Genomic DNA, 26,399 nt, shown 5'->3' with positions numbered 1-26,399 from the left:
TGTGTGAAAGAAGAAAGTTAAGAGTAAATGTGAATAAGAGCAAGGTTATTAGGTACAGTAGGGTTGAGGGTCAAGTCAATTGGGAGGTGAGTTTGAATGGAGAAAAACTGGAGGAAGTAAAGTGTTTTAGATATCTGGGAGTGGATCTGTCAGCGGATGGAACCATGGAAGTGGAAGTGGATCATAGGGTGGGGGAGGGGGCGAAAATTTTGGGAGCCTTGAAAAATGTGTGGAAGTCGAGAACATTATCCCGGAAAGCAAAAATGGGTATGTTTGAAGGAATAGTGGTTCCAACAATGTTGTATGGTTGCGAGGCGTGGGCTATGGATAGAGTTGTGCGCAGGAGGATGGATGTGCTGGAAATGAGATGTTTGAGGACAATGTGTGGTGTGAGGTGGTTTGATCGAGTAAGTAACGTAAGGGTAAGAGAGATGTGTGGAAATAAAAAGAGCGTGGTTGAGAGAGCAGAAGAGGGTGTTTTGAAATGGTTTGGGCACATGGAGAGAATGAGTGAGGAAAGATTGACCAAGAGGATATATGTGTCGGAGGTGGAGGGAACGAGGAGAAGAGGGAGACCAAATTGGAGGTGGAAAGATGGAGTGAAAAGGATTTTGTGTGATCGGGGCCTGAACATGCAGGAGGGTGAAACGAGGGCAAGAAATAGAGTGAATTGGAGCGATGTGGTATACAGGGGTTGACGTGCTGTCAGTGGATTGAATCAAGGCATGTGAAGCGTCCGGGGTAAACCATGGAAAGCTGTGTAGGTATGTATATTTGCGTGTGTGGACGTGTGTATGTACATGTGTATGGGGGGGGGTTGGGCCATTTCTTTCGTCTGTTTCCTTGCGCTACCTCGCAAACGCGGGAGACAGCGACAAAGTATAAAAAAAAAAAAAAATATATATATATATATATATATATATATATATATATATATATATATATAAGAGTGAGTGCTCAAATTACAGAGGTATAAGTTTGTTGAGTATTCCTGGTAAATTATAAGGGAGGGTATTGATTGAGAGGGTGAAGGCATGTACAGAGCATCAGATTGGGGAAGAGCAGTGTGGTTTCAGAAGTGGTAGAGGATGTGTGGATCAGGTGTTTGCTTTGAAGAATGGATGTGAGAAATACTTAGAAAAGCAAATGGATTTGTATGTAGCTTTTATGGATCTGGAGAAGGCATATGATAGAGTTGATAGAGATGCTCTGTGGAAGGTATTAAGAATATATGGTGTGGGAGGCAAGTTGTTAGAAGCAGTGAAAAGTTTTTATCGAGGATGTAAGGCATGTGTACGTGTAGGAAGAGAGGAAAGTGATTGGTTCTCAGTGAATGTAGGTTTGCGGCAGGGGTGTGTGATGTCTCCATGCTTGTTTAATTTGTTTATGGATGGGGTTGTTAGGGAGGTGAATGCAAGAGTTTTGGAAAGAGGGGCAAGGATGAAGTCTGTTGGGGATGAGAGAGCTTGGGAAGTGAGTCAGTTGTTGTTCGCTGATGATACAGCGCTGGTGGCTGATTCATGTGAGAAATTGCAGAAGCTGGTGACTGAGTTTGGTAAAGTGTGTGAAAGAAGAAAGTTAAGAGTAAATGTGAATAAGAGCAAGGTTATTAGGTACAGTAGGGTTGAGGGTCAAGTCAATTGGGAGGTGAGTTTGAATGGAGAAAAACTGGAGGAAGTAAAGTGTTTTAGATATCTGGGAGTGGATCTGGCAGCGGATGGAACCATGGAAGCGGAAGTGGATCATAGGTTGGGGTAGGGGGCGAAAATTCTGGGAGCCTTGAAGAATGTGTGGAAGTCGAGAACATTATCTCGGAAAGCAAAAATGGGTATGTTTGAAGGAACAGTGGTTCCAACAATGTTGTATGGTTGCGAGGCGTGGGCTATGGATAGAGTGGTGCGCAGGAGGATGGATGTGCTGGAAATGAGATGTTTGAGGACAATGTGTGGTGTGAGGTGGTTTGATTGAGTAAGTAACGTAAGGGTAAGAGAGATGTGTGGAAATAAAAAGAGTATGGTTGAGAGAGCAGAAGAGGGTGTTTTGAAATGGTTTGGGCACATGGAGAGAATGAGTGAGGAAAGATTGACCAAGAGGATATATGTGTCGGAGGTGGAGGGAACGAGGAGAAGAGGGAGACCAAATTGGAGGTGGAAAGATGGAGTGATCGGGGCCTGAACATGCAGGAGGGTGAAAGGAGGGCAAGGAATAGAGTGAATTGGATCGATGTGGTATACCGGGGTTGACGTGCTGTCAGTGGATTGAATCAGGGCATGTGAAGCGTCTGGGGTAAACCATGGAAAGCTGTGTAGGTATGTATATTTGTGTGTGGACGTATGTATATACATGTGTATGGGGGTGGGTTGGGCCATTTCTTTCGTCTGTTTCCTTGCGCTACCTCGCAAACGCGGGAGACAGCGGCAAAAAAAAAGAAAAAAAAAAAATATATATATATATATACATATATATATACAGAGCAAAAGAGAGAGAGAAGAGAGAGAGAAGAGAGAGAGGAGAGAGGGAGGAGCGAGGGAGGAGAGGAGAGGAGAGAGAAACTAACAAAAACACAGGTCAAACAAACAGAGAAGCAAAATAGACACCGATATCCTACCTGAGAGTTCTAATTTCTTCGATGTTACTACTGTTACTAATGTCTTCACTCAAGTGTTTTGATGCTCTCATTTTATAGGCCCGATAGGTATTGCGGCGCAAATGTGTTGATGGGCAGTGTTCCAAAAAGCTGCCATATACACGTGGTTGAAGAGTGATGATCCATGGACCTTGTTTATGTCGGGATCTGCAAAAGATTGGATAAAGTACTCAAAAAAAGACGATCCATGGACCTTGTTTATGTCAGGATCTGCAAAAACTTGGATAAAGTACTTAAAAAAAAGGGTGTTCAATTTCATTTCTATATTTAGCAAAACAACTTATTTCATGAAATACTTGTATACTCCTTCGTTTTTATTCCTGTTTGCAGTTTCCCATGTTAGTAAGGAAGCATCAGGAACAAAGAAAGATAAGGCCTCATTTGCTCACATCTACTCTCTTGCTGTCATGTGTAATGCACTGAAATCACCGCCCCCTTTACACAAACAGGTTCCACAGGTTCTTCCTTGGTTTCCCCCTAAAACTTCCAATGCATGGCAAAACCTGTATACCACATTGCTCCAATTCAATCTATCTGTATATACTTTACATACTCCTGCACATTTTCACTCCAGTCTCCCATCTTCAATTCAGTCTCCCCCCAATTCATGTACTATCCACTTCTGACATATGCACCCTTTTTGTCCACTTCTTAAACATTCTCTCAATATATCTAAACCATTTCAATACACCCTTTTCCATTCTCTCAAACATACTATTCTTATTACCATACCCTTCTCTTACCCTTTAATTCCTTACATCATATATCTATACATTTTCATTCTTCACACCATATATCTAGCTATCTATATCTCTAATGCCCAATCCCTCCAAGAACTTCCATCAAATGGGTGGCCACAGCAAAAGTCTACACTTATCTTTGTCCTTACATGCCTCCCTTGCATGCATCATTCCAAGCATTCTCCCACCATTCGTCACCCTCCTGTACTCTTCCACTCAATTTCCCTAAGTTGCACTTGGTCTTCCTCTCACACCAACTCCATCAATTGTACTACCAAACCCTCTCCTACATAAACTCCCCATCTTGCATTTTTTCCACAAGCCCAAACCACCTCACAGTATAACGCTTCACCCACTCTACCATTCCACTATTCATTCCTTTTGTATTCCCTGCCACAACCACATCTCTAATTTCTTTTGTATTCCATCTAGTCATACCACATGCTCTTCTCAAATAGCTAAATCCCACAGACTGGATTCTTGTCCTCTGTGATTCAATCCATGTTCATTTTTAGGCTGCATAGGTCAGGGTTGGGAGGACTATGCTGTCCCTTAATCCTTTCTTCACTTCCATACTTACACCCTTACCTTCATTATTCTATCAAGGGACCCAATGACTCTTCTACCCTGTACTGCTCTCTCCCTTATCTTAACTTCCATATCATCAAACTTACCTCAGATAGCTCCTAAATACTTAAATTCTATTATCTCTTCCAATCTTTCTTCCCACATATCTATAAAACAGTTTCATACACACTTTTTTCACTCTGTAGGGTTTTGCAAAATCTATACTTTCATGTTGTTTCCTTTCAAACACCATTACTCAACCTATACTCACACTTCCCTTTAATTGCTAATGCTTATACACATCATAAAACACATCTCCAACCTTCTGTGATTCCTCTTCACTCTCAGTAAATAACACAGTATCATATGCAAACATGCTTGTCACTAGTCGCCATACATTACCATCAAACTCCAACTCTGTACCCACTTTCCCTAGTCTTGCTTTCATCTCTCTTATCACTGCATCCATATATATGTTAAAAAGCCACAGTGACATCACACAGTTCTGTCTCACCCACATGTATACTGAAACTTTTACTCAACTCCCTATCCACCCTCACACATGCATTTGCTATTCTAAAGGCCTTCACATCATCCAACAGTTGTCCCTCTACCCCAGAAACACATCCCATAAAGTATTCCATTTGACTCTGTCGTATGCTTGATCCAAATCCATAAAGGATACATACAGCTTCCTAACTTTCACAAGACAATTTTCCATAGTACTTTTCACTATAAATATCTGATCCACACATCCCTTATCTTGCCTAAAATATCCTTCTTCCTTACTTATTCCGCATTAAATCACTTCCACTGCTCAATCAATCAACATTCTTCCATACACTTTTCTAGGTACAAGCAAGAGGCTTAAATTGCTACATACATCCTTAGCACCTTTTCCTTTGAATAAAGGAACAATAATAACTTTCATCCAGTCTCAAGCACAACCTTCCATTACCACACTAAATTACATATCAAATGCATCCACAATATGACATCTCCATATTTTAATATATCTTCTCCATACTTCAACATTTCAGCTATAATTCAATCCTCTCTAGGTGCCCTTCCTACCTTTAACTTTATCATCCCCCTTTTCACCTCCCTTCTTGCTATAGGCTCCTACACTTGTATCATTTTCCTTCCATCCTCAAACCACCATATATTGTCATCAAAGATTCTATTTCCAACACATTCGACCTCCTCCATATTCTTATCTAGAGTCATCACCTTGCTTCCATTTAAGACTGTCTGGCTATCATATCTTCAAAATGCCCATCTTTACTGTCCTAGATAATGAACTCTCTTCCCATGCATTTGTCAATGCTCCCAGGCCCTTTGCATCCTCACCCATCATATGACTCACTTCAGCTCCTGTGGTTTCATACACTGCCAAGTCCACTCCTGCTTCTTCAACACTTCACTGACTTCAAGCTTTCTTCCTTTAAACTCACAACCCAATACCACAGAGAGTACTATAGTGTATAAAATGGTAGTGAATGAATAAGAATGTGATACAGCATCAGATAACAACAATGGGTGTGATATACAATCTCATCATGTCAAATCAGACGAGGATAAGATAATTGAGAGGACTCTATACACAGAACAGATTTTCAAAGACAATAATCCAGTCACAAACAAAAATATTCTGTGATAACCATTAAGCAGTTATCATGGAAAAATAAAAACATATACAAAATAGAAAATACCAAAGGAAAAAAAACTATGGATGAATAGAAGGATATGGAAAAGAAGACAGTGATGAAAGAAGCAAAAATAAATGAATTGGGCTTAAAAATAGACAGAAGATGTAGAAATATGAAACCCATAGATCTGATTAAGTAATGAAAGAATAAGAGAGATGTGTGGTAATAAAAAGAGTGTGACTGGGAGAGCAGAAGAGGGTGTGTTGAAATGGTGTGGACATATGGAGTGAATGAATGATGAGAAAAGGTTGACAAAGAGGATACGAGTCAGAGGTGAAGGGAACAAAAAGCGAGAGACCAAATTGGAGGTGAAAGGATGCAGTGAAAAAGATTTTAAGCAATCAGGACCTGAACATGCTGAAGGGGGAGAGCTGTGCAAGGAATAGAGTGAATTGGAATGATGTGATATACCAGGGTTGACATGCTGTCAATGGACTGAACCAGGGAATGTGAAATGTCTAAGGTAACCCATAGAAAAGTATGGGGGCCTGGATATGGATAGGGAGCTGTGATTTCGGTTTATTATACATGACAGCTGGAGACTGAGTGTGAGCATATGTGATCTTTTTAGTGTCTGTTTTCCTAGCTCTACCTCACTGAAACAGTGTGGGTGGTGATGCTGTTTACCATCGGACAGGGTGGCGTTTGGAATGGATGAAGGCAAGCGAGTATGAATATGTACGTGTGTATATATCTGTGTATGTATATGTATGTATATGTTGATATGTTATCCCTGGGGATAGGGGAGAAAGAATACTTCCCATGTGTTTCCTGCGTGTCGTAAAAAGCTACGAAAAGAGGAGGGAGCGAGGGGCTGGAAATCCTCCCCTCCAATTTTTTTACTTTTCCAAAAGAAGAAACACAGAAAGGGGCCAAGTGAGGATTTTCCCTCTTAGGCTCAGTCCTCTGTTCTTAACGCTACCTTGCTAACAAGGGAAATGGCAAATATGTATGAACATTTTTTTTACGTATATGTACATGAATGCGCATGTATGTATATGTGTATATAAATGGATGGGTCTTTCTTCATCTCTTTCCTGGCACTACCTTGCTAATGTGGGAAATGGCAATCAAGTATAACAATAACAAAAATCCCTAATGATAGGGGAGAAAGAATACTTCCCACATATTTCCCACATGTTGTAGAAGGCGCCTAAAGGGGGGCAGGAGCAGGGGGGGCTGGAAACCTTCCCCTCCTTGTATTTCAATTTCTAAAAGGGTAAACAGAAGGAGTCAAGCAGGGAGTCCTCATCATCCTCAAAGGCTCAGATTCAGGTGTCTGAATGTGTGTGGATGTAAAAAAATGAAAAGAAAGGAGAGATGGGTAGTATGTTTGAGTAAAGAAACCTGGATGTTCTGGCTCTGAGTGGAATGAAGCTCAAGGGTAAAGAGGAAGAACATTTTGGAAAAGTCTTGGGAGTTAAGTTAGGGGTTGGTGAGAGGACAAGAGCTAAGGATGGAGTAGCAATGCTCCTGAAGTATGAGTTGTGGGAGTGTATGATAGCGTGTAAGAAAGGAAATTCTAGATTGGTGTGGGTAAAACTGAAAGTGATGGAGAGAGATGGGTGATTAATGGAGCCTATGCACCCGGTCATGAGAAGAAAGATAATGAGAGGCAAGTGTTTTGGGAGCACCCGAGTGATTGTGTCAGCAGCTTTGATGCATGAGGGAGGGTTATAGTGATGGGTAATTTAAATGTGAAAGTGAGTAATATGACAGTTGAGGGCATAATTGGAGTGCATATGTTCATTGTTGTAAATGGCAATGGTGAAAAGTTTCTGGAATTGTCTGCTGAAAAAAGACAGGTGAATGGGAATACCTGGTTTAAAAACAGATATACATATGTATACGTATGTGAGTACAAGAGATGGTCAAAGGGCATTAATGGATTACATATTAATTGACAGGAGTGTAAAAAAACACTTTTGGTTGTTAATGTGCTGAGAGGGGCAGCTGGAGGGATGTCTGATCACTATCTTGTTGAATTTGCAGAGGTTTTCAAGAAAGAAGAGAGAATGTTGGGAAGAGAGTGGTGAGAGTAAGTGAGCTTGGAAAGGACACCTGTGTCAGAAAGTACCAGGAGAGACTGAGTGTGGAATGGCAAAAGGTGAAAGCAAATGTTGAGAGGGGAGTGGGTGAGGAATGGGATGTATTTAGGGAAGAAGTGATAGCTTGTGCAAAAGATGCATGTGGCATGGGAAAGGTGAGAGGTGGGCAGATTAATAGGATAGAGTTTTAGAATGAAGAAGAAAGCTTGTTAGTGAATGGAAAAAGACAGGCATATGGACAATACTTTCAGGGAAGTAGTGTATATGCCTGGGAGATGTATAAAAGAAAGTGGCAGAAGGTCAAGAGAAAAATGCAAGGGTTGAAAAAGAGGGCAAATGAGAGTTGAGGCAAGATGGTATCATTAGATTTTAGGGAGAATAAAAACATGCTTTGGAAGGAGAAAAAAAAACATACGTAAGACAAGGAAACAAATGGGAGCATCGGTAAAGGGGAGAGTGGGTAGGTAATAAAAGGTAGTGATGAAGAGAGATGGAGTGAGTATTTCTAAGGTTTGCTGAATGCACAGCGGCAGGTATAGGGTCCTTTGGTTGGGGTGGTGTGTGAAGTGAGAGGGTCAGGAAGACTGGTTTGGTAAAGAGAGAAGAGATAGTGAAAGCTTTCCAGAAGATGAAATCCAGCAAGACAGCAGGTTTGGATGGTACTGCAGTGGAATTCAATAAAAAAGGGGGTTAATGTGTTGTTGATTGATTGGTAAGGATATTCGATATATGTATGAACCACAGTAAAGTGGCTGAGGATTGGCGGAATGCATGCATAGCCATTGTACAAATGCAAAGGGGATAAAGGTGAGTGTTCAAACTACAGAGGCATAAGTTTGTTGATTATTCCTGGGAAATTATATGGAAGGGTACTGATTGAGAGGGTGAAGGTATATACAGAACATCAGATTGGGGAAGAGGAGTGTGGTTTCAGAAGTGGTAGAGGATATGTGAATCAGGTATTTGCTTTAAAGAATGTATATGAGAAATACTTAGAAAAACAGATGGACTTGTAATTAGCATTTCTGGATCTGGAGAAGGCATATGACAGAGTTGATAGAGATGCTTTGTGGAAGGTATTAGGAGTATATGGTATGGGAGTAAGTTGCTAGAAGCAGTGAAATGTTTTTAACTAGGATGTAAGGCATATGTACGAGTAGGAACAGAGGAAAGTGACTGGTTCCCAGTGAATGTGGGTTTGTGGCAGGGGTGTGTGATGTCTCCATGGTTGTTTACTTTGTTTGTGGATGAGGTGGTTAGGGAGGTGAATGCAAGAGTTTTGGAGAGAGGGGCAAGTATGCAGTCTGTTGTGGATGAGAGGGCTTGGGAAGTGACTCAGTTGTTGTTCGCTGATGATACAGCGTTGGTGGCTGATTCATGTTAGAAACTGCAGAAACTGGTGACTGAGTTTGATAAAGTGTGTGAAAGAAGAAAGTTGAGAATAGATGTGAATAAGAGCGAGATAATAATATTAGGTTCAGTAGGGTTGAGATACAAGTTAATTGGGAGCCAAGCTTCAATGGAGAAAAACTGGAGGATATGAAGTGTTTCAGATATCTGGGAGTGGATTTAGCAGAGGATGGAACCATGGAAGCAGAAGTGAGTCACAGGGTGGGGGTGGAGGCAAAGGTTCTGGGAGCATTGAAGAATGTGTAAAAGGCGAGAACATTATCTCGGAGAGCAAAAATGGGCATGTTTGAAGGCATAATGGTTCCAACAATATTATATGATTGTAAGGCATGGGCTATGGATAGGGTTGTGTGGAGGACGGTGGATGTGTTGGATATGAAATGTCTGAGGACAATATGTGGTGTGATGTGGTTTGATTGAGTAAGTAATGAAAGGGTAAGAGAGATGTGTGGTAATAAAAAGAGTGTGGTTGAGAAAGCAGAAGAGGGTGTGTTGAAATGGTTTGGTTACATGGAGAGAATGAGTGAGGAAAGATTGAAAAAGAGGATATATGTGTCACAGGTAGAGAAAACGAGAAGTGGGAGAACAAATTGGAGGTGGAAGGATGGAGTGAAAAGGATTTCGAGCAATCGGGGGCTGAACATAGAGGAGCGTGAAAGGCACGCACAGAATAGAGTGAATTGGAACGATGTGGTATATGGGGGTCGACATGCTGCCAATGGATTAAACCAGGGCGCGTGAAGTCTGCGGTAAGACATTCATTGTTTTGTGGGGCCTAGATGTGGAAAGGGAGCTGTGGTTTCAGTGAATTACACATGACAGCTAGAGACTGAGTGTGAACGAATGTGCCCTGTTTTGTCCTATCCTAGCGCTACCTCGCAAGGAGGGAGGGTCTGTGTGCTATTACAAGTGTGACGTGGTGGCGACGGGAATGGATGATTGCAGCAACTATGAATATGTACATGTGTTATATGTATATGTCTGTGTATGTATATGTATGTATACATTGAAATGTGAGCTTGGGAAGGAGACTTGTTAGCGGAAGTACCAGGAGAGACTGAGTACAGAATGGAAAAAAGGTGAGAACAAAGGACGTAAGGGGAGTGGGGGAGGAATGGGATGTATTTAGGGAATCAGTGATGGATTGCACAAAAGATGCTTGTGGCATGAGAAGAGTGGGAGATGGGTTGATTAGAAAGGGTAGTGAGTGGTGGGATGAAGAAGTAAGAGTATTAGTGAAAGAGAAGAGAGAGGCATTTGGACGATTTTTGCAGGGAAAAAATGCAATTGAGTGGGGGATGTATAAAAGAAAGAGACAGGAGGTCAAGAGAAAGGTGCAAGAGGTGAAAAAAAGGGCAAATGAGAGTTGGGGTGAGAGAGTATCATTAAATTTTAGGGAGAATAAAAAGATGTTCTGGAAGGAGGTAAATAAAGTGCGTAAGACAAGGGAGCAAATGGGAACTTCAGTGAAGGGCACAAATGGGGAGGTGATAACAAGTAGTGGTGAGGTGAGAAGGAGATGGAGTGAGTATTTTGAAGGTTTGTTGAATGTGTTTGATGATAGAGTGGCAGATATAGGGTGTTTTGGTCGAGGTGCTGTGCAAAGTGAGAGGGTTAGGGAAAATGATTTGGTAAACAGAGAAGAGGTAGTAAAAGCTTTGCGGAAGATGAAAGCCGGCAAGGCAGCAGGTTTGGATGGTATTGCAGTGGAATTTATTAAAAAAGGGGGTGACTGTATTGTTGACTGGTTGGTAAGGTTATTTAATGTATGTATGACTCATGGTGAGGTGCCTGAGGATTGGTGGAATGCGTGCATAGTGCCATTGTACAAAGGCAAAGGGGATAAGAGTGAGTGCTCAAATTACAGAGGTATAAGTTTGTTGAGTATTCCTGGGAAATTATATGGGAGGGTATTGATTGAGAGGGTGAAGGCATGTACAGAGCATCAGATTGGGGAAGAGCAGTGTGGTTTCAGAAGTGGTAGAGGATGTGTGGATCAGGTGTTTGCTTTGAAGAATGTATGTGAGAAATACTTAGAAAAGCAAATGGATTTGTATGTAGCATTTATGGATCTGGAGAAGGCATATGATAGAGTTGATAGAGATGCTCTGTGGAAGGTATTAAGAATATATGGTGTGGGAGGCAAGTTGTCAGAAGCAGTGAAAAGTTTTTATTGAGGATGTAAGGCATGTGTACGTGTAGGAAGTGAGGAAAGTGATTGGTTCTCAGTGAATGTAGGTTTGCGGCAGGGGTGTGTGATGTCTCCATGGTTGTTTAATTTGTTTATGGATGGGGTTGTTAGGGAGGTGAATGCAAGAGTTTTGGAAAGAGGGGCAAGTATGAAGTCTGTTGGGGATGAGAGAGCTTGGGAAGTGAGTCAGTTGTTGTTCGCTGATGATACAGCGCTGGTGGCTGATTCATGTGAGAAACTGCAGAAGCTGGTGACTCAGTTTGGTAAAGTGTGTGAAAGAAGAAAGTTAAGAGTAAATGTGAATAAGAGCAAGGGTTGAGGGTCAAGTCAATTGGGAGGTGAGTTTGAATGGAGAAAAACTGGAGGAAGTAAAGTGTTGTAGATATCTGGGAGTGGATCTGGCAGTGGATGGAACCATGGAAGCGGAAGTGGATCATAGGATGGGGGAGGGGGCGAAAATTCTGGGAGCCTTGAAGAATGTGTGGAAGTCGAGAACATTATCTCGGAAAGCAAAAATGGGTATGTTTGAAGGAATGGTGGTTCTAACAATGTTGTATGGTTGCGAGGCGTGGGCTATGGATAGAGTGGTGCGCAGGAGGACGGATGTGCTGGAAATGAGATGTTTGAGGACAATGTGTGGTGTGAGGTGGTTTGATCGAGTAAGTAACGTAAGGGTAAGAGAGATGTGTGGAAATAAAAAGAGCGTGGTTGAGAGAGCACAAGAGGGTGTTTTGAAATGGTTTGGGCACATGGAGAGAATGAGTGAGGAAAGATTGACCAAGAGGATATATGTGTCAGATGTGGAGGGAACGAGGAGAGGAGGGAGACCAAATTGGAGGTGGAAAGATGGAGTGAAAAAGATTTTGTGTGATCGGGGCCTGAACATGCAGGAGGGTGAAAGGAGGGCAAGGAATAGAGTGAATTGGAGCGATGTGGTATACCGGGGTTGACGTGCTGTCAGTGGATTGAATCAGGGCATGTGAAGCGTCTGGGGTAAACCATGGAAAGCTGTGTAGGTATGTATATTTGCGTGTGTGGACGTATGTATATACATGTGTATGGGGGTGGGTTGGGCCATTTCTTTCGTCTGTTTCCTTGCGCTATCTCGCAAACGCGGGAGACAGCAACAAAGCAAAAAAAAAAAAAAAAAAAAAATGACTCATGGTGAGATGCCTGAGGTTTGGTGGAATGCGTGCACAGTGCCATTGTACAAAGGCAAAGGGGATAAAAGTGAGTACTCAAAGTACAGAGGTATAAATTTGTTGAGTATTCCTGGGAAATCATATGGGAGGGTATTGATTGAGAGGGTGAAGGCATGTACAGAGCATCAGATTGGGGAAGAGCAGTGTGGTTTCAGAAGTGGTAGAGGACGTGTGGATCAGGTGTTTGCTTTGAAGCATGTATGTTAGAAATACATAGAAAAGCAAATGGATTTGTATGTAGCATTTATGGATCTGGAGAAGGCATATGATAGAGTTGACAGAAATGCTCTGTGGAAGGTATTAAGAATATATGGTGTGGGAGGCAAGTTGTTAGAAGCAGTGAAAAGTTTTTATCAAGGATGTATGGCATGTGTACGAGTAGGAAGAGAGGAAAGTAATTGGTTCTCAGTGAATGTTGGTTTGCGGCAGGGGTGTGTGATGTCTCAATGGTTGTTTAATTTGTTTATGGATGGGGTTGTTAGGGAGGTGGATGCAAGAGTTTTGGAAAGAGGGGCAAGTATGCAGTCTGTTGTGGATGAGATAGCTTAGGAAGTGAGTCAGTTGTTCTTCGCTGATGATACAGCGCTGGTGGCTGATTCATGTGAGAAACTGCAGAAGCTGGTGACTGAGTTTGGTAAAATGTGAGTAAGAGCAAGGTTATTAGGTACAGTAGGGTTGAGGGACAAGTCAATTGGGAGGTGAGTTTGAATGGAGAAAAACTGGAGGAAGTGAAGTGTTTTAGATATCTGAGAGTGGATTGGGCAGCAGATGGAATCATGGAAGGAGAAGTGAATCATAGGGTGGGGGAGGGGGTGAAAGTTCTGGGAGCATTGAAAAATATGTGGAAATCAAGAACGTTATCTTGGAAAGCAAAAATGAGTATGTATGAAAGAATAGTGGTTCCAACAATGTTATATGGTTGCAAGGCATGGGCTATAGATAGAGTTGTGTGGAGGAGGGTGGATGTGCTGGAAATGAGATGTTTGAGGACAATATGTGGTGTAAGGTGGTTTGATCGAATATGTAATGAAAGGGTAAGAGATGTGTGGTAATAAAAAGAGTGTATACATATACAGAAGAAGAATGGCCAATCCACTCATATACACATATTTATACATAAACGCACACGTATGCACATATACATATACATATCAACATATATGCATGCGCATACATATACATATGCATACAAAGACATATAAATATATACACATCTGCATATTCATACTTGCTCGCCTACATCCATTCCCAGTGGGGCCCTGCCATACAGGAAACTGCATAACTGCTCCCCACTTCAGCTAGGTAGTACCAGGAAAACAGACAAAAAAGGCCACATTCATTCACACTCAGTCACTTACTGTCATGTGCAATGCACCAAAACCACAGCTTCTTATCCACATCCAGGACCCACAGACCTTTCCATGGTTTACCCCAGACCTTCCACATGCCCTCGTTTAATCCATCGACACCACATCAACAAAGGTATACCATATCACAACAATTCACTCTATTCCTTGCAAGCCTCTCACCCTCCTGTATGTTCAGGCCCTGATCGCTCAAAATCATTTTCACTCCATCCTTCTACCTCCAATTTCATCTCCCGCTTCTTGTTCCCTCAACCTCTGACATATATATCCTGTTTGTCATGCTTTCCTCACTCATTCCCTCCATACGTCCAATCCATTTCAATATGACCTCTTCTGCTCTTTCAACCACACTCTTTTTATTTCCACACATCTCTCTTACCCTTTCAATACTTACTCAGTCAAATCACCTCACTCCACATTTATCGTTAAACATTTCATTTCCAACACATCCACACTCCGTACAAACCTATCTTTAGCCCATGCCTCGCAACCACATAATATTGTTGAAACAACTATTCAAACAACCATTTTTCCTCTGAGATAATGTTCTCTCCTTCCACACATTACTCATTGCTCCCAGAACCTTCGCCCCCTCCCCTACCCTGTGACACTTAAGCTTCCATGGTTCCTTTCACTGCTAAGTCCATTCCCATATATCTAAAACACTTCAGTTCTTCCAACCTTTTTCCATTCAAACTTATATCCCAATTAACTCATCCCTCAACCCTACTGAACCTTATAACCTTGCTCTTATTCACAATTCCGCTCAACTTTCTTCTTTCACACACTTTTCTAAACTCAGTCATCAACTTCTGTAATTTCTCACATAAAAGAACCACAAGTGCTGTATCATCAGCAAATAACAACTGACTCACTTCCCAGGCTCTCTCATGCATAACAGACTGTATACTTGCCCCCTCTCCAAAACTCTTGTATTTATCTCCCTAAAACCCATCCATAAACAAAGTCAAAAACCACAGAGACATCACACACCTCTGCTGCAGACCAACCTTTGCTGGGAACCAGTCACTTTCCTCTTGCCCTACTCGTAGACATGCCTTACATCCTTGATAACTTTTCACTGCTTCTAACAGCCCACACTACATACTCTTAAAACCTTCCACACAGTATCTCTATCAACCCTATCATATGCCTTCTCCAGATCCATAAATGCCACATGAAAATCCATCTGTTCTAAGTATTTCTCACACACATTCTTCAAAGCAAACATCTTGTCCACACATCCTCTACCACTTCAGAAACCACAGTGCCCTCCCCAATCTGATGCTCTGTACATGCTTTAAGTCTCCCATACAATTTTCCAAGGATACTGAACAAACTTACTCCTTTGTAGTTTGAACACTCACCTCCATCCCCTTTGCCTTTGTACAGTGGCACTATACAAGCATTCTGCCAATCATCAGGCACTTCACCATGATCCATACATACTTTGAATATCCTTACCAATCAAATTAACAACACAGTCACCCACTTTTTTAATAAATTCAACTGCAACACCATCTATACCTGCCGCCTTACCAGATTTCATCTTCCACAAGGCTTTCATTACCACTTCTCTGTTTACTAAATCATTCTCCCTGATCCTCTCATTATGTACACCATTCTGACCAAAACTCCCTACATTTGCCACTCTATCATCAAATACATTCAACAATCCTTCAAAATACTCACTCCATCTCCTTCTCACTTCATCACCTGCTATCACTTCCCCTCTTGCCCCCTTTACTGATGTTCCCGTTTGTTCTTGCCTTTTGCACGTTATTCACCTCCTTCCAAAACATCTTTTCAATCACTATAAAGTTTAATGATACTCTCTCAACCCAACTCTCATTTGCCCTCTTTTTCAACCCCTGCAACTTTTTTCTTTCACTAACAACTTTACTTCCTCATTCTACTATTCACTACCTTTTTTAATGTGCCTACCCCCAACCTTTCTCATGCCACACGCATCTTTTGCACATGCCATCACTGCTTCCCTAAATACATCCCATTCCTCCCCCACTCCCTTCATGTCATTTGCTCTCAACTTTTGCCATTCAACTCTCAACCTCTTTTGGTAATTCCTCACACAAGTGTCCTTTCGAGCCTCACTTACTCTCACCACTCTCTTCTCCCCAACAATCTCTCTTACTATTTAAAAATCTCTACCAATCTTCACCTTCACCTCCACAAAACAGTGATTAGACATCCCTCCAGCTACAAATCTCAGCACATTAACATCCAAAAGTCTCTCTTTTACACACCTATTAATTAACATTTAATCCAATAATGCCCTTTGACCATCTTTCCTACTCAAATGTGTATGCTTATCCCAATCACTAATCTTTTTTCCACACACAAATCCACAAGCTCTTCACTATTTCCATTTACAACAATGAATACCTCATGTACACCAATCAAATCCTCCACTGCCAAATTATTCACCTTTGCATTTAAACCACCCATCACCAATACCGGTCTCGTGCATCACAGCTGCTAACCCACTCACTCAGCTCCTCTCAAAACACTCACTTCTCATGATCTTTTTTCTCGTGCATAAGCACCCACAATCACCCCTATCTCTCCATCCACTTTCAGTTTTACCCACATCAATCTAGAACTTACTCTCTTGCACTCATTCAAACACTCCCACAACTCATGCTTCAGGAGTAGTGCTACTCCTCCCTTAGCTCTTGTCCTCTCATCAACCACTGACTTCACTCCAAAGAAGTTTCCAAACCATTCTCCCCCTTTACCCTCGAGCTTTGTTTCACTCACAGGCAGAACATCCAGGTTTCTTTCCTCAAACATACTACCTATCTTTCCTTTCTTTTTTTATCTTGGCTACATCCATATACATTCAGACACCGCAATCTGAGCCTTTGAAGAGGATAAGCACTCCCTGCTTGACTCCTGTTTTCCCTTTTAGAAATTGAAATACAAGGAGGAGAGGATTCCCAGCCCCTGCTCACACCCCCTTTAGTTGCATTCTATGACAGGCAGGGAATACAGGGGAATTATTTCTTCTCCCCTATCCTCAGGGATATATGTGTATGTATGTTACTTATTTATTTATTTATCTATTTATTTTGCTTTGTTGCTGTCTCTCACGTTAGCCAGGTAGCGCAAGGAAACATATGAAAGAATGGCCCAACCCACCCACATACACCTGTATATACATACACGTCCACACACGCAAATATACATACCTATACATCTCAACGTATACATAAGTATACACACACAGACATATACATATACACACATGTACGTAATTCATACTGTCTGCCTTTATTCATTCCCATCGCCACCTTGCCACACATGGAATAACAACCCCATCACCCTCATGTGTGCAAGGTAGCACTAGGAAAGACAACAAAGGCCCCATTCATTCACAATCAGACTTTAGCTGTCATGTGTAATGCACCGAAACAACAGCTCCCTTTCCACATCCAGGCCCCACAGAACTTTCCATGGTTTACCCCAGACGCTTCACAGGCCCTGGTTCAATCCACTGACAGCACGTCCACCCCGGTATACCACATCGTTCCAATTCACTCTATTCCTTGCACGCCTTTCACCCTCCTGCATGTTCAGGCCCCAATCACTCAAAATCTTTTTCACTCCATCTTTCCAATTTGGTCTCCCACTTCTCCTCGTTCCCTCCACCTCTGACACATATATCCTCTTGGTCAATCTTTCCTCACTCATTCTCTCCATGTGACCAAACCATTTCAAAACACCCTCTTCTGCTCTCTCAACCACACTCGTTTTGTACCACACATCTCTCTTACCCTATTATTACTTACTCGATCAAACCACCTCACACCACATAGTGTCCTCAAACATCTCATTTCCAGCACATCCACCCTCCTCTGCACAACTCTATCCATAGCCCACGCCTCGCAACCATATAACATTGTTGGAAACAGTATTCCTTCAAACATACTCATTTTTGCTTTCCAAGATAATGTTCTTGACTTCCACACATTCTTCAAGGCTCCCAGAATTTTCGCCCCCTCCCCCACCCTATGATTCACAATTATACTTTGTCGCTGTCTCCCGTGTTAGCGAGGTAGTGCAAGGAAACAGATGAAAAAATGGCACAACCCACCCTCATACACATGTATATACATAAACGTCCACACATACACATATACAAAACTATACATCTCAACGTATATATATATAAATATACACACACACATATACATATATACACATGTACATAATTCATACTGTCTGCTTTTATTCATTCCCATCCCAACCCCGCCTCATATGAAATAACAACCCGCCAAATGTGCACGAGGTAGTGGAGGAAAAGAGAACAAAGGCAACATTTGTTCACACTCACTCTCTAGCTGTCATGGGTAATGCACCAAAATCACAGCTCCCTTTCCACATCCAGGCCCCACACAACTTTCCATGGTTAACCCCAGACACTTCACATGCCTCGTTCAATCCATTGACAGCACGTCGACCCCGGTATACCACATCGTTCTAATTCACTCTATTCCTTGCTCGCCTTTCACCCTCCTGTATGTTCAGGCCCCGATCACTCAAAATCTTTTTCACTCCATCTTTCCACCTCCAATTTGGTCTCCCACTTCTCCTCGTTCCACCTCTGACACATATATCCTCTTTGTCAATCTTTCCTCACTCATTCTCTCAATGTGACCAAACCATTTCAATACACCCTCTTCTGCTCTCTCAGCCACACTCTTTTTATTCCCACACATCTCTCTTACCCTTTCATTACTTACTTGATCAAACCACCTCACACAACATACTGTCCTCAAACATCTCATTTCCAGCACATCCACCCTCCTCTGCACAACTCCATCTATAGCCCACACCTTGACATCATATAACATTGTTGGAGCCACTATTCCTTCAAACATACCCATTTTTGCTTTCCAAGATAATGTTCTCGACTTTCACACATTCTTCAACGCTCCCAGAACTTTTGCCCCCTCCCCCACCCTATGATTCACTTCCGCTTCCATGGTTCCATCTGCTGCCAAATCTACTTTCAGATATCTAAAACACTTCACTTCCTCCAGTTATTCTCCATTCAAACTTAACTCCCAATTGACTTGTCCCTCAACCCTACTGTACCTAATAACCCTGCTCTTACTCACATTTACTCTCAGCTTTCTTCTTTCACACACTTTACCAAACTCAGTCACAAGCTTCTGCAATTTCTCACCCGAATCAGCCACCAGCGCTGTATCATCAGCGAACAACAATTGACTCACCTCCCAAACTCTCATCCACAACAGACTGCATACTTGGCTCACTCTAAAAAACTCTTGCATTCACCTCCCTAACAACCCTATCCATAAACAAATTAAACAACCAAGGAGACATCATGCACCTCAGCCGCAAACCAACATTCACTAAAAACCAATCACTTTCCTCTCTTCCTACACGTACACATGCCTTACATTCTCGATAAAAACTTTTCACTGCTTCTAACAACTTGCCTCCCACATCATATATTCTTAATACCTTCCACGGAGGATCTCTATCAACTCTATCATATGCCTTCTCCAGATCCATAAATGCTACATACAAATCCATTTGCTTTTCTAAGTATTTCTCACATACGTTCTTCAAAGCAAACACCTGATCCACACATCCTCTACCACTTCTGAAACCACACTGCTCTTCTCCAGTCTGATGCTCTGTGCATGCCTTCACCCTCTCAATCAATACCCTCCCATATAATTTACCAGGAATACTCAACAAACTTATATCTCTGAAATTTGAGCACTCACTCTTATCCCATTTGCCTTTGTACAATGGCACTATGCAAGCATTCCGCCAATCCTTAGGCACCTCACCATGAGTCATACATACATTAAACATCCTTACCAACCAGTCAACAATACAGTCACCCCCTTTTTTAATACATTCCACTGCAATACCATCCAAACCTGCTGCCTTGCCGGCTTTCATCTTCCGCAAAGCCTTCACTAACTCTTCTCTGTTTACCAAATAATTCTTCTTAACCCTCTCACTTTGCACACCACCTCGACCAAAACACCCTATATCTGCCACTCTATCATCACACACATTCAACAAACCCTCAAAATACTCACTCCATCTCCTTCTTACATCACCACTACTTATTATCACCTCCCCATTAGCCCCCTTCACTGATGTTCCAAAAACATCTTTCTTTTTTTTTTTTTTTAATTTGCCGCTGTCTCCCGCGTTTGCGAGGTAGCGCAAGGAAACAGACGAAAGAAATGGCCCAACCCACCCCCATACACATGTATATACATACGTCCACACGCGCAAATATACATACCTACACAGCTTTCTATGGTTTACCCCAGACGCTTCACATGCCCTGATTCAATCCACTGACAGCACGTCAACCCCGGTATACCACATCGATCCAATTCACTCTATTCCTTGCCCTCCTTCCATCCTCCTGCATGTTCAGGCCCCGATCACACAAAATCTTTTTCACTCCATCTTTCCACCTCCAATTTGGTCTCCCACCTCTCCTCGTTCCCTCCACCTCCGACACATATATCCTCTTGGTCAATCTTTCCTCACTCATTCTCTCCATGTGCCCAAACCATTTCAAAACACCCTCTTCTGCTCTCTCAACCACCCTCTTTTTATTTCCACACATCTCTCTTACCCTTACGTTACTTACTCGATCAAACCACCTCACACCATACATTGTCTTCAAACATCTCATTTCCAGCACATCCATCCTCCTGCGCACAACTCTATCCATAGCCCACGCCTCGCAACCATACAACATTGTTGGAACCACTATTCCTTCAAACATACCCATTTTTGCTTTCCGAGATAATGTTCTCGACTTCCACACATTCTTCAAGGCTCCCAGGATCTTTGCCCCCTCCCCCACCCTATGATCCACTTCCGCTTCCATGGTTCCATCCGCTGCCAGATCCACTCCCTGATATCTAAAACACTTTACTTCCTCCAGTTTTTCTCCATTCAAACTTACCTCTCAATTGACTTGACCCTCAACCCTACTGTACCTAATAACCTTGCTCTTATTCACATTTACTCTTAACTTTCTTCTTTCACACACTTTACCAAACTCAGTCACCAGCTTCTGCACTTTCTCACATGAATCAGCCACCAGCGCTGTATCATCAGCGAACAACAACTGACTCACTTCCCAAGCTCTCTCATCCCCAACAGACTTCATACTTGCCCCTCTTTCCAAAACTCTTGCATTCACCTCCCTAACAACACCATCCATAAACAAATTAAACAACCATGGAGACATCACACACCCCTGCCGCAAACCTACATTCACTGAGAACCAATCACTTTCCTCTCTTCCTACACGTACACATGCCTTACATCCTCGAGAAAAACTTTTCACTGCTTCTAACAACTTGCCTCCCACACCATATATTCTTAATACCTTCCACAGAGCATCTCTATCAACTCTATCATATGCCTTCTCCAGATCCATAAATGCTACATACAAATCCATTTGCTTTTCTAAGTATTTCTCACATACATTCTTCAAAGCAAACACCTGATCCACACATCCTCTACCACCTCTGAAACCACACTGCTCTTCCCCAATCTGGTGCTCTGTACATGCCTTCACCCTCTCAATCAATACCCTCCCATATAATTTACCAGGAATACTCAACAAACTTATACCTCTGTAATTTGAGCACTCACTCTTATCCCCTTTGCCTTTGTACAATGGCACTATGCACGCATTCCGCCAATCCTCAGGCACCTCACCATGAGTCATACATACATTAAATAACCTTACCAACCAGTCAATAATACAGTCACCCCCTTTCTTAATAAATTCCACTGCAATACCATCCAAACCTGCTGCCTTGCCAGCATCTTTCTATTCTCCCTAAAACTTAATGATACTCTCTCACCCCAGCTCTCATTTGCCCTCTTTTTCACCTCTTGCACCTTTCTCTTGACCTCCTGCCTCTTTTATACAAATTGAAATACAAGGAGGGGTGGGTTTTCAGCCGCTGCTCACATCCCCTTCAGTTGCATTCTATGAAAGGCAAGGAATACACGGGAATTATTTCTTCTCCCCTATCCCAGGGATATATGTGTATGTATGTATATGTATCTATACATGTATAAGTTGATATGAATATGTGTGTACATGTGTGTGTAAGGGCATTTATGTATATATGTTTATGTGAGTGGATGGTCAATTTTTTGCCTGTTTCCTCGCTAACATGGGAAACAGCAATCAAATATAAAAAATACATAAATGAATTAAGATATGGTAGGGTATTGATTGAGAGTGTAAAGACATGTACAGAGCATCAGACTGGGAAGAGGAGTGTAATTTCAGAAGTGGTAGAGGATGTGTGGATCAGGTGTCTGCTTTGAAGAATGTTTGTGAGAAATACTTAGAAAAGCAGATGGATTTCTATGTAGCCCTTATGGATCTGAAGAAGGCATATGATAGGGGTGATAGAGATGATTTGCGGAAGGACTTACGAGTATACAGTGTGGGATGTAACTTCCTAGAAGCTGTGAAAAGCTTTTACCAAGGATGTAAGGCATGTGTACAAGTAGGAACAAAGGAAAGTGATTGGTTCCCAATCAATGTCGGTCTGCAGTAAGGGCGTGTGATGTCCCCATGGTTGTTTAATTTGTTTGTGGATGGGATAGTTAGGGAGGTAAATGCAAGAGTTTTGGAGAGAGGGGTGAGTATGAAGTCTGTTGAGGATGAGAGGGCTTGAGAAGTGAGTCACTTCCTGTTTGGTGATGATACAGGTCTAGTGGCTGATTCAAGTGAGAAACTGCAGAGGTTGGTGAGTGAATTTGGAAAAATGTTTGAAAGGAGAAAGTTGAGAGTAAATGTGAATAAGAGCAAGGGAATTAGATTTAGTAGGGTTGAGGGATAAGTTAATTGGGATGTAAATCTGAATGGAGAAAAACTGGAGGAGGTGAGGTGTTTTAGTTATCAGGGATAGGATTTAGCACTGGATGGAACCATGGAAGCAGAAGTGAGTCACAGGTTGGGGGAGAGGTCGAAGGTTCTACAAGCGTTGAGGAATGTGTGGAAGGGGAGAATGTTATCTGGGAGAGCAAAAATGGGTATGTTTGAAGAAATAGTAGTTCCGACAATATAATATGGTTGTGAGACATGGGTCATAGATAGGTTTGTATGGCTGAGGATGGATTTCTTGAAAATGAAATGTTTGAGTACAATATGTGGTGTGAGGTGGTTTGATTGAGTTAGTAATGAAAAGAGGGTGAGAGAGATGTGAGGAAATAAAAAGAGCATGGATGAGAGAGCAGAAGAGGGTGTGTTGAAATGGTCTGGATAAATGGAGAGAATGAGTGTGGGAAGATTGGAAGAGGATACATGTGTCAGAGGTGGGGGGAACAATTGGAGGTGGAAGTTTGGAGAGACAAATTCTGAGTGATTGGAGCAAAAACACACAAGAGGGTGAGAGGCATACAAGGAATAGAGTGAATGGGAACAATGTGGTATAAAGGGGACAATATGCTGTCAATAGACTGAACCAGGGAATGTGAAATGTCTGGGGTAAACCATGGAAAGGTCTATGGTGCCTCAACTGGATAGATAGCTGTGGTTTCAGTGCATTACACATGACAGCTAGAGACTGAGTGTGAAGGAATGTGGCCTTTTTTTGGCTTGTTTACTTTGCACTACCTCAGTGCAGATGGGGGTAGCGATGGTGTTTCCTGCAGGGCGGGGTAGTGCCAGGAATGGATGAAGGCAAGTAATCATGAATATGTATATGTATATATATGTCTGTGTATGTGTAACTATATGTGTATATGTAGATATGTATATATATGTATATATGAGTGTGTGGGCATTCATATACATATATGTGTATACAATTGGATAGGCCAGACTTCATTTGTTCCCTGACGCTACCTTGCTGACTCGGAAAACAGCGATTAAGTATAATAACTGATATAAATAAATTATGCATCAATACCTGGTCATGAGAAGAAATATCATGAGAGGCAAGTGTTTTGGGAGCAGCTGAGTGAGTGTGTTAGTAGGTTTGATGCACGAGACCAGGTTATAGTTACGGGAGATTAGAATGCAAAGGTAAGTAATGTGGCAGTTGGGGGAATAAGTGGAGTACATTGGGTGTTCAGTGTTGTAAATAGAAATGGTGAAGAACTTGAAGATTTGTATGCTGAAAAAGGACTGGTGATTGGGAATACCTGGATTAAAAAGAGAGACATACATAAGTATGTGTATTCAAGTAGGAGAGATGGCCAGAGAGCGTTATTGGATTACATATTAATTGACAGGCACGTGAAAGAGAGACTTCTGGATGTTAATGTCCTGATAGGGGCAACTAGAAGGATGTCTGATCATTATTCTATGGAGGAAAAGGTGAAGATTTGTAAAGGTTTTCAGGAAAGAAGAGAGAAAGTTGGGGTGAAGAGAGTTGTGAGAGTAAGTGAGCTTGGAAGGGAGACTTGTGTGAGGAAGTACCAGGAGAGATTGAGTGCAAAAGAGAAAAAGGTGAGAGCACATGACATAAGGGGAGTAGGGAGGAATGGGATGTATTCAGGGAAGCAGTGATGGCTTGCGTAAAATATGCCTATGGTATGAGAAAGTGGGGAGGTGGGCAGATTAGAAAGGGTAGTGAGTGGTGGGATGAAGAAGTAAGATTATTAGTGAAAGAGAAGAAAGAGGCATTTGGATGATTTTTGCAGTGAAACAGTGCAAATGACTGGAAGATGTAGAAAAGAATGAGGCAAGAGATCAAGAGAAAGGTGCATGAGGTGAAAAAGAGGGCAAATGAGAGTTGGGGTGAGAGAGTATCATTAAATTCTAGGGAGAATAAAAAGGTGTTTTGGAAGGAGGTAAAGAAAGTGCGTAAGACAAGAGAACAAATGGGAACATCAGTGAGGGGGAATAATGGGGAGGTAATAACAAGTAGTGGTGAAGTGAGAAAGAGATGGAGTGAGTGTTCTGAAGGTTTGTTGAATGTGCTTGATGATATGAGTGGCACACATAGGGTGTCTTGTTCGAGGTGGTGTGCAAAGTGAGAGGGATCAGGGAGAATGGTTTGGTAAACAGAGAAGAAGTAGTGAAATCTTTGTGGACAACGAAAGCTGGCCAGGCAGTGGGTTAGGATGGTTTTGCAGTGGAATTTATTAAAAAAGGGGGTGACTGTGATGTTGACTGGTTGGTGAGGATATTCAATGTATGTATGGCTCATGGTGAAGTACCTGAGGACTGGTGGAATGAATGCATAGTGCCATTGTACAGAGGCAAAGGGGATAAAGATGAGTGTTCAAGTTACAGAGGTATAAGTTTGTTGAGTATTCCTGGGAAATTATATGGGAGAGTGTTGACTGAGAGCGTAAAGGCACGTACAGAGCATCAGACTGGGGAAGAGCAGTGTGGTTTAAGAAGTGGTAGAGGATGTGTGGATCAGGTGTTTGCTTTGAAGAATGTATGTGAAAAATACTTAGAAAAACAAATGGATATGTATATAGCATTTATGGATCTGGAAAAGGCATATGACAGAGTTGTTAGAGATGCTCTGTGGAAAGTAATGAGAGTATATGGTGTTGGAGGTAAGTTGCTAGAACCAGTGAAAAGTTTTTATCGAGGATGTAAGGCATGTGTATGAATAGGAAGAGAGGAAAGTGATTGGTTCTCAGTGAATGTCGGTTTGCGGCAGGGGTGTGTGATGTCGCCATGTTCATTTAATTTGTTTATAGATAGGGTTGTTAGGGAGGTGAATGCAAGAGTTTGGAAAGAGGGTCAAGTATGCAGTCTGATGTGGATGAGAGGGTTTGGGAAGTGAGTCAGTTATTCTTTGCTGATGATACAGCACTGATGGCTGATTTGGGTAAGAAACTGCAGAAGCTAGTGACTGAATTTGGTAAAGCGTGTGAGCGAGGAAAGATGAGAGCAAATGTGAATAAGAGCAAGATTACTAGGTTCAGTAGGGTTGAGGGACAAGTCAATTTGGAGGCACGTTTGAATGAAGAAAAACTGGAGGAAGTGAAGTGTTTTAGATATCTGGGAGTGGATTTAGCAACGGATGAAACCATGGAAGCGGAAGTGAGTCAGAGGGTGGGGGAGGGGGCGAAGGTTCTAGAAGCATTGAAAAATGTGTGAAAGGTGAGAACGTTATCTCGGACAGCAAAAATGGGTATGTCTGAAGGAATAGTTGTTCTAAAAATGTTATATGGTTGTGAGGCTTGGGCTATTGATAGGGTTGTGCGGAGGAGGGTAGATGTGTTGAATATGAGACGTTTAAGGATAATATGTGGTGTGAGGTGGTTTGATCAAGCAAGTAATGAAAGGGTAAGAGAGATGTGTGGTAATAAAAAGAGTGTGGTTGAGAGAGCAGAAGAAGGCGGATATATGGGTCAGAGGTGGAGGGAACGAGGAGAAGTGGGAGACCAAATTGGAGGTGGAAGGATGGAGTGAAAAAGATTTTGAGCGATCAGGGCTTGAACATACAGGAGGGTGAAAGGCATACAAGGAATAGGGTGAATTAGAA

General features: G+C 42.1%; 1 protein-coding gene across 1 annotated transcript in view; it reads right to left on the bottom strand.

Moving 5' to 3' along the window:
* LOC139760211 (uncharacterized) overlaps positions 1-26,399 on the bottom strand; it is a 543,167-nt gene that overhangs the window by 298,579 nt on the left and 218,189 nt on the right. The window contains exon 6 of the mRNA XM_071683146.1: positions 2,609-2,794. Within this exon, the coding sequence (XP_071539247.1) occupies positions 2,609-2,794 (186 nt within the window). The remainder of the gene's footprint in view (positions 1-2,608; positions 2,795-26,399) is intronic.

Source organism: Panulirus ornatus, chromosome 35 (assembly GCF_036320965.1).
Source record: "Panulirus ornatus isolate Po-2019 chromosome 35, ASM3632096v1, whole genome shotgun sequence".
NCBI lineage: Eukaryota > Metazoa > Arthropoda > Malacostraca > Decapoda > Palinuridae > Panulirus > Panulirus ornatus.
Note: the sequence above shows the minus strand (reverse complement) of the source record. Positions and strands in the feature narration are given on the sequence as shown.